Here is a 10,274-nt window from a genome sequence, read left to right as displayed (position 1 = left end):
TTTGTATGGATCACAACAAACTGTGGAAAATTCTTCAAGAGATGGGAATACCAGACCACCTTATGTGCCTCCTGAGAAATCTGTATTCAGGTCAAGAAGCAACAGTTAGAACTGGACATGGAACAACAGACTGGTTCCAAATTGGGAAAGGAGTACATCAAAGCTGTATATGTCACCCTGCTTATTTAGCTTCTATGCAGAGGACATCATGCAAAATGCCAGACTGGATGAAGCACAAGCTGGAATGAAGATAGCCAGGGAAAATACCAGTAACCTCAGATAAGCAGATGGCACCACCCTTATGGTAGAAAGCTAGGAGGAACTGAAGAGCCTCTTGAGGAAAGTGAAAGAGGGGAGTGAAAAACCTGGCTTGAAACTCAACATTCATAAAACAAAGATCATGGCATCTGGTCCCATCACTTCCTGGCAAATAGATGGGGAAACAATGGAGACAGTGACAGACTTTCTTTTTTGGGGCTCCAAAATCACTGCAGATGATGATTGCAGCCATGAAATTAAAAGACACTTGCTCCTTGGAAGAAAAGCTATAACCAACCTAGACAGCATATTAAAAAGCAGAGACATCACTTTGCCAACAAAGTTCCGTCTAGTCAAAGCTACGGTTTTTCCAGTAGTTATGAGTGTGAGAGTTGGACCATAAAGAAATCTGAGTGCCAAAAAATTGATGCTTTTGAACTGTGGTGTTGGAGAAGACTCTTGAGAGTCCCTTGGACTGCAAGAAGATCCAACCAGTCCATCCTAAAGGAGATCAGTCCTGAATATTCATTGGAAGGACTGATGCTGAAACTGAAGCTCCAATACTTTGGCCACCTGATGCAAAGAATTGACTCATTAGAAAAGACCCTGATGCTGGCAAAGACTGAAGGCAGGAGGAGAAGGGTACAACAGAGGATGAGATGGTTGGATGGCATCACCGACTCAATGGACATGAGTTTGAGCAGGCTCCAGGAGTTGGTGATGGGCAGGGAAGCTTGGCGTGCTGCAGTCCATAGGGATCACAAAGAGTCAGACACAACTGAGCAACTGAACTGAACTGAATATGCTTCCAGTTCCATCTCTCATAGACATTCCTTCAACAGTTTCCTCACCGGTGACCCCAGACTAACACCCGGCTCTGTCTGTACCATTATCGCGTCACCCACATCCACACACTGATGTCTCCTCAGCCAAGCCTCCCCACCAACACCTCCTCACATTGTCTCTCAGGAGCATCCTTCACCAAAGTCTGCAAACCAACATCCCCACAAAAACGCTTCCCGATAATGTCCCCTCAGTAACACCCTCTCACATTCATCCCTCACAAACCACCCATCACCAGTGTCCCTCACTAAGGCGTCCTCAGCAGATCCCCACACTAACAGCCCTCACACATTTCACCATGTGCCCTCAGGGACACCCCACACGAACATTCTCACTAACCTCTCTTCCCAAAGTCACGTCCCCAACACCCCCGCAGTAAAGGCCCCCCACATCTCCTCACTAAGTTCCCCTTACTAATGTCCCTCAGCCACTTTCTTCCCCAAAGTCCCCTCAGGAACACCCCCTCACTACCATAACTTCACCAGCGTCTACACCTTTTTCCTCTCCCTGATGCTTCCTCACAACAGGCCTTCGTGACAGCCGCATGTCCACCGCTGCTCACTAGCCCCCTCAGCCTCTGCACTGCTGTCCCCTCCGTCCCACAGCTCAACAGCAGCCATTGGGCTTGAGGCTTAAGCCCCTGCTGGGTGCCCACCATGCAGTGGGGTCAACTGAGCCAAGGCTGTGGGAAAAGAGGGGGAGGCCCTGTGTTTCTAAGCTGACCTCACCCTCACACCCCCCACCACCTGGAGAGACCCCACATGCCTCACCTCCCAGCCCCTCAACATGGGAGGAAATGGCAAAGGCAGCCAAGGGGTGACCCCCAGAGACGCAGAGAATCAGGAGCAGTGGGCTGGGGGTAGTTAGAGTTAGGGGCAGAGGCCAGTGCGCCAGCAGATGAAAGCGCCCACATCTCCAGGAGGGCTGACAAAAGGAACAATCGTGAGCATCTATTAATACCGCTGCCTCAGAGAAGCAAACAGGAGCAGATGAAGGAGTTGTGAGGGAGCCATGGCACCTCGGGGAGCACAGGACCCTTGGATGTGCCGTTGCGGAGTGCCTTTAAAAACCCACTTGCAGTTCTTCTGAATGCCCCTTGAAAGGAACCCAGTCCCACCCGATACGGCCTGAAGGACCCCTCCCCACCCACTGCGCTGCCCCAGGTGAGCTCACCCAGGCAGGCCCCAGGTGAGCCTCTGAGGCCACTGGGCGCTGGCCCCTCTCCTGTCCCCACACTCCATGCTGCATCCCAGCTCACCTTCTTTCCTGAGTTCACCCCTTGGGGACCTTCCTGGAACTTTCTTTGCATTTGCACACGAACACACATATGTGCTTGCACACACAGACAAGCACACCCACCACACCCTGCTCACACACTGCCCTTGCTGGTTTGATTTGCAGGAGCTTTTCTGTTGGTCAATAGTAACTTCAAATAGGTTCCTGACATTTGCTCTGATTATCATGTCTTTTACCAAAACAGGTTTTTAATTTCCCTATAAAGTATTGGGTTCTCTGCCTTGCTCCAGGAGGACAGACACTGTACATCATTTTCTCTCAATATTCTGTGTGGTTACCTAACAAGTGCATGCATACTTGCCGTTTTTCCCATGTGCATAGCCTGTCTGGAAAGAATTGCAGGGTGTGGTGATGTTTTGAAATTACTTTTACTGGGAATGTCTGGAAGCCAGAGGCTGCCATAGTAGGAGCAACTGAGGTGGGGAGACCCCGCCCCTGGGAAGGAGCTGGAGGTTGATGGATATTTAGGACTGGACAGACTAGCACCCAACAGAAAAACAGGCTACACATGTGAACAGACCACAGAAAAGGAAATCCATCGTTAACATGACAAGACAGTCAACCTCAGATGTAGCAGAAGTTTGAGGTGTGTTGGGAAGTGTATCTGTCAGCACCTGCTACATAACAACCAGCCACAGTGTCTCATGGTGGGACAGTTGGCATTTACTTCACTCCTGAATCACCCACAGTCACCCTCGGTATCTCTGCCTAAGACTCCAGGGGCTACCTCAGGCCAGCTAACGCCCTGGGGCTGTGGGTCAGTGGGGATGCTTAGGCCATGGCTGTGGCTGTTCAGGGACCCTGTTCTCAGGTGAAGGTAAATGGTTCCCAGACAGGCAACAGGTGAGCGCCTCTTCTGACCTGGTTGTTACCATGCTCACCTGCTCTGCCCCTATCCCAGCATCAGAGAGCTGAGGATACCCTCTGCTGTCAGCAGTGAGAGCCGGGCTCCTCCAAACTGCCACAGGGCTGCGAGGGAACTGGGGTGCCGAGGCTCAGCTGGGCACCACCCTAGGACAGCCTTGTGCAGGACACACCCGGGGCTGAGAGGGCACACGTGACCCTGCTGACCTGAACATCAGCTCACAGGGAGAACTGAACCTCTTGTGGGAATCATGGGCAGGGTCGTGGTCACCATGGAGCCACCCTAGGGGTGGGGGTCAGGGTCAGGAGGATGCTGTGATGGGAAGATGGCCGCTCAGGACACGCACCTTTCTGAATGTGTCTCATTTTCACAATGAAATGGTAAAGGAAATACAGGGAAAGGACAAGTGAATAAAATATACATTACGTAGGAGTCTCTCTAACCCACTCCAGTCTTCTTGCCTGGAGAATCCCATGGACGGAGGAGCCTGGTGGGCTACATTCCGTGGGGTTGCAAAGAGTTGGACATGACTGAGCAGTTGAGCACAGGAGTCTCTCTAAACGCTGATGTGAAAGACCTCGGGGCTAACGCGTTAACTAGAAACAAAAACCAGCATTGATCTGCTCTGTTTAAGTGTCAAGGAATGGAGAACATAAATTCACATGTGTTTGTGTTTGCATAAATCAACACTAAATGGGCACAAAGAGGGAATTCAGCATTTCCTGACGAGGATGGGAAGGGGCTGGTGGGGATGAGGGGGTGGGGCTTCTCTGCAGAATCTCTAAGCAGCCCTGGGTTTAGAACCAGGTGACCTGACGCATTGCCTATTTTGAAAGACCTCAGCCTGCAGACCCATGGCAGCGCCCAGTCCTACAGCAGCTCTGACCCTCACCACCCGCAGCTCCAAGCCTTGTGGATGCTGCCCCCCTGGGGTACCCCCACAGGGCTCCCAGGTCACACCTCTTGCCCTCGTCCATCACCAACTCCCAACACCCCCAGGACCCCGTGGCCCATCCTCCAGTGGGCCGTCATCGTCATCGTCGACTCAGCTCCTGGACCAGAGCTGGCCCAGGTGGGTCTGAGAGGGGAACAGGCAGGAAGGCCAGAGGTCCCCAAGAGGCAGGAGGAAATAAGTGGCGGAGATCCTGCCTGGAACTAACAAGTGTGTTTCTTCTTATGGAAATGTTTTTCTTAAGCTATGTTAAGGAAGCTATGTATTTGCTTTAGAATTTGCCTTTCTTCAAAATGGTTCCACCTAAGATTAACTTTTTTTCTTTTTTCAAACCTTGGGCTGATAATGGTTCAACAAACCAGTATTCCCTGTCAATTGTTTTATGGTTGGGGGTTGACACACCTCATGTCATCCTTTCTATTGTGGGAGCGGGGTCTGGTGAAACTCCCTCAGCCTTGAGTTGTCTCTCTTATCTGATTAATAATTTTCTAACAGACATAAAACACCTTGCTAGAAACTAGCAAGGGGGCTCTCTTTTCCTGTCCCCATCTGATGTCTATGGGCTTCCCTAGTAGCTCAGCTGGTAAAGAATCTGTTTGCAATGCAGGAGACCCAGGTTCAATCCCCAGGTCAGGAAGATCCCCCGGAGAAGGAAATGGCAACCCACTCCAGTACTATTGCCTGGAGAATTCCATGAACAGAGGAGCCTGGCAGGCTACAGTCCATGGGATCACAAAAAGTCAGACACGACTGTGCGACTTTCACTTTCACTTTTCACTTTCTGATGTTTATGTCAGAAGTTTTCCCTATCTCTATTATGCTTTAAAAGAAACTCTGCTACACAAAAAGCTCCAAGTTGTCAAACCTCGTCTCTGACCCTGGATGGAAATCCTCTCCTCCGGAGGTCACGAATGCCAGCGTAACACACAGCTTGCAAAAACAACCTTTCAGGTCTGGGTCTCATCCTGTGGCCCCCAGCCCCGGGAATAGAGGGGTGGGCGCTTTCCACCACTTCCCACCCCTCCCTCACCACCCAGGCCCTGCAGAGACCCTCCTGGGACCCCCACCACTGGGCCTGGGCCACTGAGCTTCCACCAAGAGAAGTCAGTGCCCAATGCTGGGGACTCTCCCTTCCGGGACCCCAGGTCTGACACTGAACCCTCTTCCCCCAGAACCCGGGACCTGGCCCACACATCACTTTCCCGTCCTCGGCCGCTTGCTGCTCTCATCTTCTCCTGCCTTGGGAGGAGCTGGCCCGGCCACCCCTCACCTTGGTGGATCCCCCGCCATTCCCTGTCCATCAGGCAGCATGGCCCTCATCCCTCCATGAGATTTGAGGGTCCTACTAAGGGGGCTCAGGCCCCCAGGACCCCGGGTACTCTGTGACCCTGGGTCACCTCATGTTCCACCCCCATTCCCTCCCACTTGTCTCCCCATGTTTGGCACCTCACGAGGTCCCATTCCTGCCACTCAGCTCAGACCTCCCCCAAGCCCCTCATTGGTATCCCACATGCACCCCACATGGACCCCACAGGCACCAGTGTGTCATCACTTTACTGGCACTGCCAACCCCAGCCATGCCCACCCCTCACAGCCCCCTATCCTTGCCCCTCACATCCCCCACATCTGGGCCCCCAGGACGTGTCTGGAGGGGCTGCAAGGGGGAGTGGAGTCCGTCGATTCCCTGCTCAGCCATCACTCTTGCCGGGCCTCCAGCCCGTCCAGCACCAGGGCTGCCTGTGTCTGGGCGTCTTGCAGGAGGCTGGAGATGCGCCGGCGGACCTAAAGACACAGGAGCGCTGTCATCACTGCTCACCTGCCACCCACCCACGGGCCCAGCCTCCCTGCCGGTTCCCTGGGCTATCCACTCTGGGTGGCCCCGAGCCTCTGACCTGGAACTCCAGATCCTCACAGGTCTCTCGTGGGGATGGGGGGGGTCCCTCTGTCTTTCCTGACATTTAGGGCCAGCAAGGCCCAGTTCCCACCCTCCCAGTCTCCCTACTTTATCCACCACTGCTGAAGGCGGGGCTGTGTCCTCCAAGCCCAAAGGGCAGTGCTCGAGTGGCTAGTGTATTATCTCAATGCCCTGGGATGGACAGGGCCTTCCCTGATGATGAGCTCAGCTTAGCTACAGAGGCAGGTGGGGACTGGCTGGCCCTACTGCTCCCATTCCCAGTCAGGAAATTGCTTTTTAACAATCATCACAAAATCACAAATACAGGTTGGTGGCCAGGCCTGGGAATGGGGGTTACTGTGGGGCCTCCTCTGGAGTGGCGAGAACGTTCCAGCACTGGATAGAGGTGATGGTCTCACAACCATAGATGTGCCAACTGCCTCTGACTTGTATAATTTAACATAGTGAGTTGCACGTTCTGTGAATTCTCCTCCAAAAACAGTAACAGTGAAATTGTCACAAACGCTGAAGCAGGACAATTGCACAGGCCAGCAACTGCTCCCTGAGACCACGTGTTGCTGGTGCTGCAGCCCAGCCCAGCCAGGGGACCTGGCCCTGGCCAGAGCCCCCAGCAGGGAGTGAGGGGGTGCCAGCAGGCACCCAGGCCACCCGCCCCCACAGAGACCCTGAAAGAAGGCCCCAGCTGTCCCCTGAGGCCTGCGTTCTGCAAGACAGGCCTTTACACCCGCAGCAGCTGGAGGATTGTCTCGTCAGACACATCCCTCCCTCAAGGACATGCTAGCCAGGCGCCCCTGGGCCCCATATGCGGGAACCAAGGCAACCTCCAGGCCCCTTGGTGGGCCTGGCATGCGCCCCCACTCACCTGGTCCTTAAACGCGTCATCAGTGACATCCTTCAGGTTGATGAGCACGTTGAAATATGCGCCAGACACACCTGTCTCCAGGGCCTTGGCTGCCACCTGCAATGGCCACGAGGCAGAACCAGCCGGCAGTGATGGGGCAGGCAGCAGGCCAACCCCTGCCCACTCCTCAGCCCAGGACATAGCCTGGGGGCCTCACGCCTCAACCCTGAAGACGGCAATCTGACCGGTCACTCGAGCAGGAAAGCATCCACACAGCCCTCGGGAGCCCGGAGTCACTGGACAGAAGCCTGGCCCTCTCCAAGGAGGGTCCCAGGGCCCCTGCGCCATCCAGTGCTCAGAGGCCCACCCTCAGCTGACCACCCAGCAGTCCACACCCTGCTGACTTCGGCACTCCAACCCCGCGGCCCAGTGATGCCTCAGGCATAGCCCAGGCTGGAGATGTGCTTAGCCCAGGCTGGATGCATGCTCAGTCACTCAGTGTCCAACTCTTCGTGACCCCATGGACTGTAGCCCACCAGGCTCCTCTGTCCATGGGATAATCCCAGGCAAGAATACTGGAGTGGGCTGCCGTTTCCTTCTCCAGGAGCTTTTCCGGACCCAGGGATGGAACCTGCGGTTCCTCTATTGGCAGGCAGAGTCTTTACCACTGAGCCACCTGGGAAGCCGGGAGCTGGCTACAGGGGGCCTTTAACAACGAGCACAGCATGCTGGCCACTTACAGGCCCTGAGGGGCCACAGAGATGGGCAGCACATGCTGGGCCAGGAAGACCCAGAATGCAGGAATCATGGCCTCTGTGCTCAGGCGGCTTCTAGAACCTTCTTAACAACTCACAGGCAGCCACCTCCCAGGAAAGGAGGGTGCAATCCTTAGGGCCTGAAGACCAGACACTGAAAACAGGTGTCTCTCTGTAAAGACCATATGGCTAGGGGCCTCTGATCGGGCTGTAGACAAACAGCAATGGGTGTGATGGCCCTTGTCCCAGGCCTCCGTGCAGAGGCTACAGACAGGGCGTGCATGCATTTCTGCGAGCACCTGGGGTTTCTGGGAGAGGGGCCGACGGGGAGGAGGGCGGCTGGGGCCTGAGGGGACAGTCAGAGGTGGACTCTGGAGCACACTCGAGTGTCTGCCTCTGCTGTGTGACCTTGAACAAGATCTTAGCAGAGCCGGCCCTGCAGGCTGAGATGGACCGAGACACCCTGCGAGCGCTCACGTCTGCTGGCTCAGTGAGCAGCTGTGACGCCCACTGACCCTTCACTCTGCACCGGCAGCAGGGCCCTGCCACGTACCTGCAGGTCTGACCTGCAGGCCAGGTTCACACACAGGGCCAGCTCTCGCAGTGCCGGCCACAGTGAGGCCACCGTTTCTGCCAGCGCCAAGGGCACAGCCACCGCCTGCCTCAGCCCCTCCTGCAGGGCGGCCGCACGTCTGTAAGCAAGGGCATTGGCGGTCAGATCCCGGGGCCCCCAGACACTCCCAGTCCCTACCCAATGGCTCCTCGAGGAGCCCACGGAACCAGGCTGGGGACCACAGGGAAATCGTTGTTCAGCCACAGCACACCCGGGGGGGCTGACCAGTACCAGGGATTTCGCTGCACTCACCTGTCCTTGTCCTCAGGTGTGTTCTTGGGCAGCTTTGTCGCTTTCTGCCAGAGCAAGCACAGAAACACAGCGGGGTGAGGGACTGTGACAAGGGGACTGGGAGCTTGGGGAGGGCGGGGGCCTAACACAGCACCCACCACCTCCAAGTTTGCATCTGTGGATTACAGATGGAGGGCCACCTGTGAGGGACTGGAGAGGGGGCCGGAGGGGAGTGAGGGCTCCAGCACCAGTCTTCCCCACCCACTCCAGGGGAGGCAACTGTGCGACCCCAGAGACCAGCATAAAGGCTCAGGCCGTGTCCCCCGACCCCCAAGGGCGACATACAACGCAGGCCTCCTTCCAGGAAGTATGAAACTGCTCCTCCCACTGCCCCGCCCATGTGAGACGCACCAAGAGGCTCACGTGACCTCCAGGTCGGATGGCCACGTTGTCAGGGGACCTCAGGAGGACCACTCCAGGCACCCCACCCACGCAAGCTCTGCAGGGGCCACCAGGCGGCATCCTTCATGCAGGAAACACACTCCCCCCGGGGCGAAAGCCTCCCCCGAGTCACTCACACAGCCATCCACTGAGGCCCAGTGACAGAGGCCAGCTGTCCACCCAGGGGCCCAGGTGCAGACTAGACTCGGCCCAAACCCCGAAGCAGGGCTGACCCATGGCCTCCACCCCAAGCGTGCCCAGAGCACCATCCACCCCCATACCAGGTCTTGCCCCAAGGTGGCTCCGAGCACTGGTGTCGGCCTGGAGCTCACACCTTCCCCAGCAGGCCCTCCTCCCCGGCGGGGTCCAAGCACCCCCCTTCCCTCCTCTCCTGTGTCCCCTGCTGGCTCTGCTCTCACACACACCTGGGGCTTCTTGACCTTGAACTCACACCTCGACCTTCCTGTGAGTCCTCTGACCTCCACCCAGGTCTGACGGACACCCCTCCTCCAGGCCCTCCCGAACAAGGGAGGTCTGGATCTAGCCTCCCAGCTCCTGGGGCCCTTTCCGTCTGTCGCTGAACTGTCTTCTCTGATCGCTGACACTGTGACTGACTGTGTTACCAAGTAAAGATTTCTGTTCCCACACTTTTGGGACCAGAGCTCTTCCCTGAGGACCTGGTCTTCCTCCAGCATCTGCGGGTCTGGGTGTCGGCCCATCAGCAGGACGCAGGGAGCTGGGCAGGGGGACGCTGAGCCTGGCTGACCCTCAGGGCAGGTGTCCTCCTCTCCCCTGTCCCCCAGCCCTGCAGAGACTCCGACCTGGGGTCACACCTGCTGGGCTCAACCCAAGAGCAGCCAGACCACTGTCCCCTCCCTCCAGGCCCCCTGGTCTCCAGACGTCTGTGCTAATGGCAGTCTGCCCCTCACCCCCATGACCTTGGACCACCTTTCTCTCCTCTGGAGACCCCCCATCACTGTCCACTGACCCCACTGTCCCTCAGGTCCTGCTCCGTAGGGCCAGTGGAGACGGCCCGCCTGCACACACACCAGGTAGGCCTCAAAGGCCCGGGCGTCGGCGTCCACCATCGCAGTCAGCTCAGCCACGGCGGCGCGGAAGGGCGGGATCAGGCGGCGCATGGTCACGTCCAGGTGCTCGAACTGGCGCCGCCCATAGGTCATCAGGCCGGCCATGGAGGCCAGGGCGGCGCCCTGGGGAGAGCGCGCTGATCATGGGGCCAGCCCCGGGCCGGGCCGGGCTCCCC

At 56.8% G+C, this 10,274-nt stretch overlaps 1 protein-coding gene across 2 annotated transcripts in view; it reads right to left on the bottom strand.

Moving 5' to 3' along the window:
• Positions 1-5,749: 5,749 nt before the first annotated feature.
• Positions 5,750-10,274, bottom strand: part of FTCD (formimidoyltransferase cyclodeaminase) — a 15,563-nt gene continuing 11,038 nt past the window's right edge. For both annotated transcript variants that reach the window (XM_010834867.1, XM_010834869.1), the window contains exons 10-14: positions 10,060-10,221; positions 8,591-8,634; positions 8,279-8,417; positions 6,992-7,087; positions 5,750-5,996 (exon numbers count right to left, since the gene is read on the bottom strand). In XM_010834867.1, coding sequence (XP_010833169.1) covers positions 5,910-5,996; positions 6,992-7,087; positions 8,279-8,417; positions 8,591-8,634; positions 10,060-10,221 — 528 coding nt within the window. In that variant the 3' untranslated portion in view covers positions 5,750-5,909. The remainder of the gene's footprint in view (positions 5,997-6,991; positions 7,088-8,278; positions 8,418-8,590; positions 8,635-10,059; positions 10,222-10,274) is intronic.

This window comes from Bison bison, unplaced genomic scaffold (assembly GCF_000754665.1).
Source record: "Bison bison bison isolate TAMUID 2011002044 unplaced genomic scaffold, Bison_UMD1.0 scf7180017864037, whole genome shotgun sequence".
Classification (NCBI taxonomy): domain Eukaryota; kingdom Metazoa; phylum Chordata; class Mammalia; order Artiodactyla; family Bovidae; genus Bison; species Bison bison.
The sequence above is the reverse complement of the archived record's forward strand: the minus strand, read 5'-3'. Positions and strand labels throughout refer to the sequence as shown.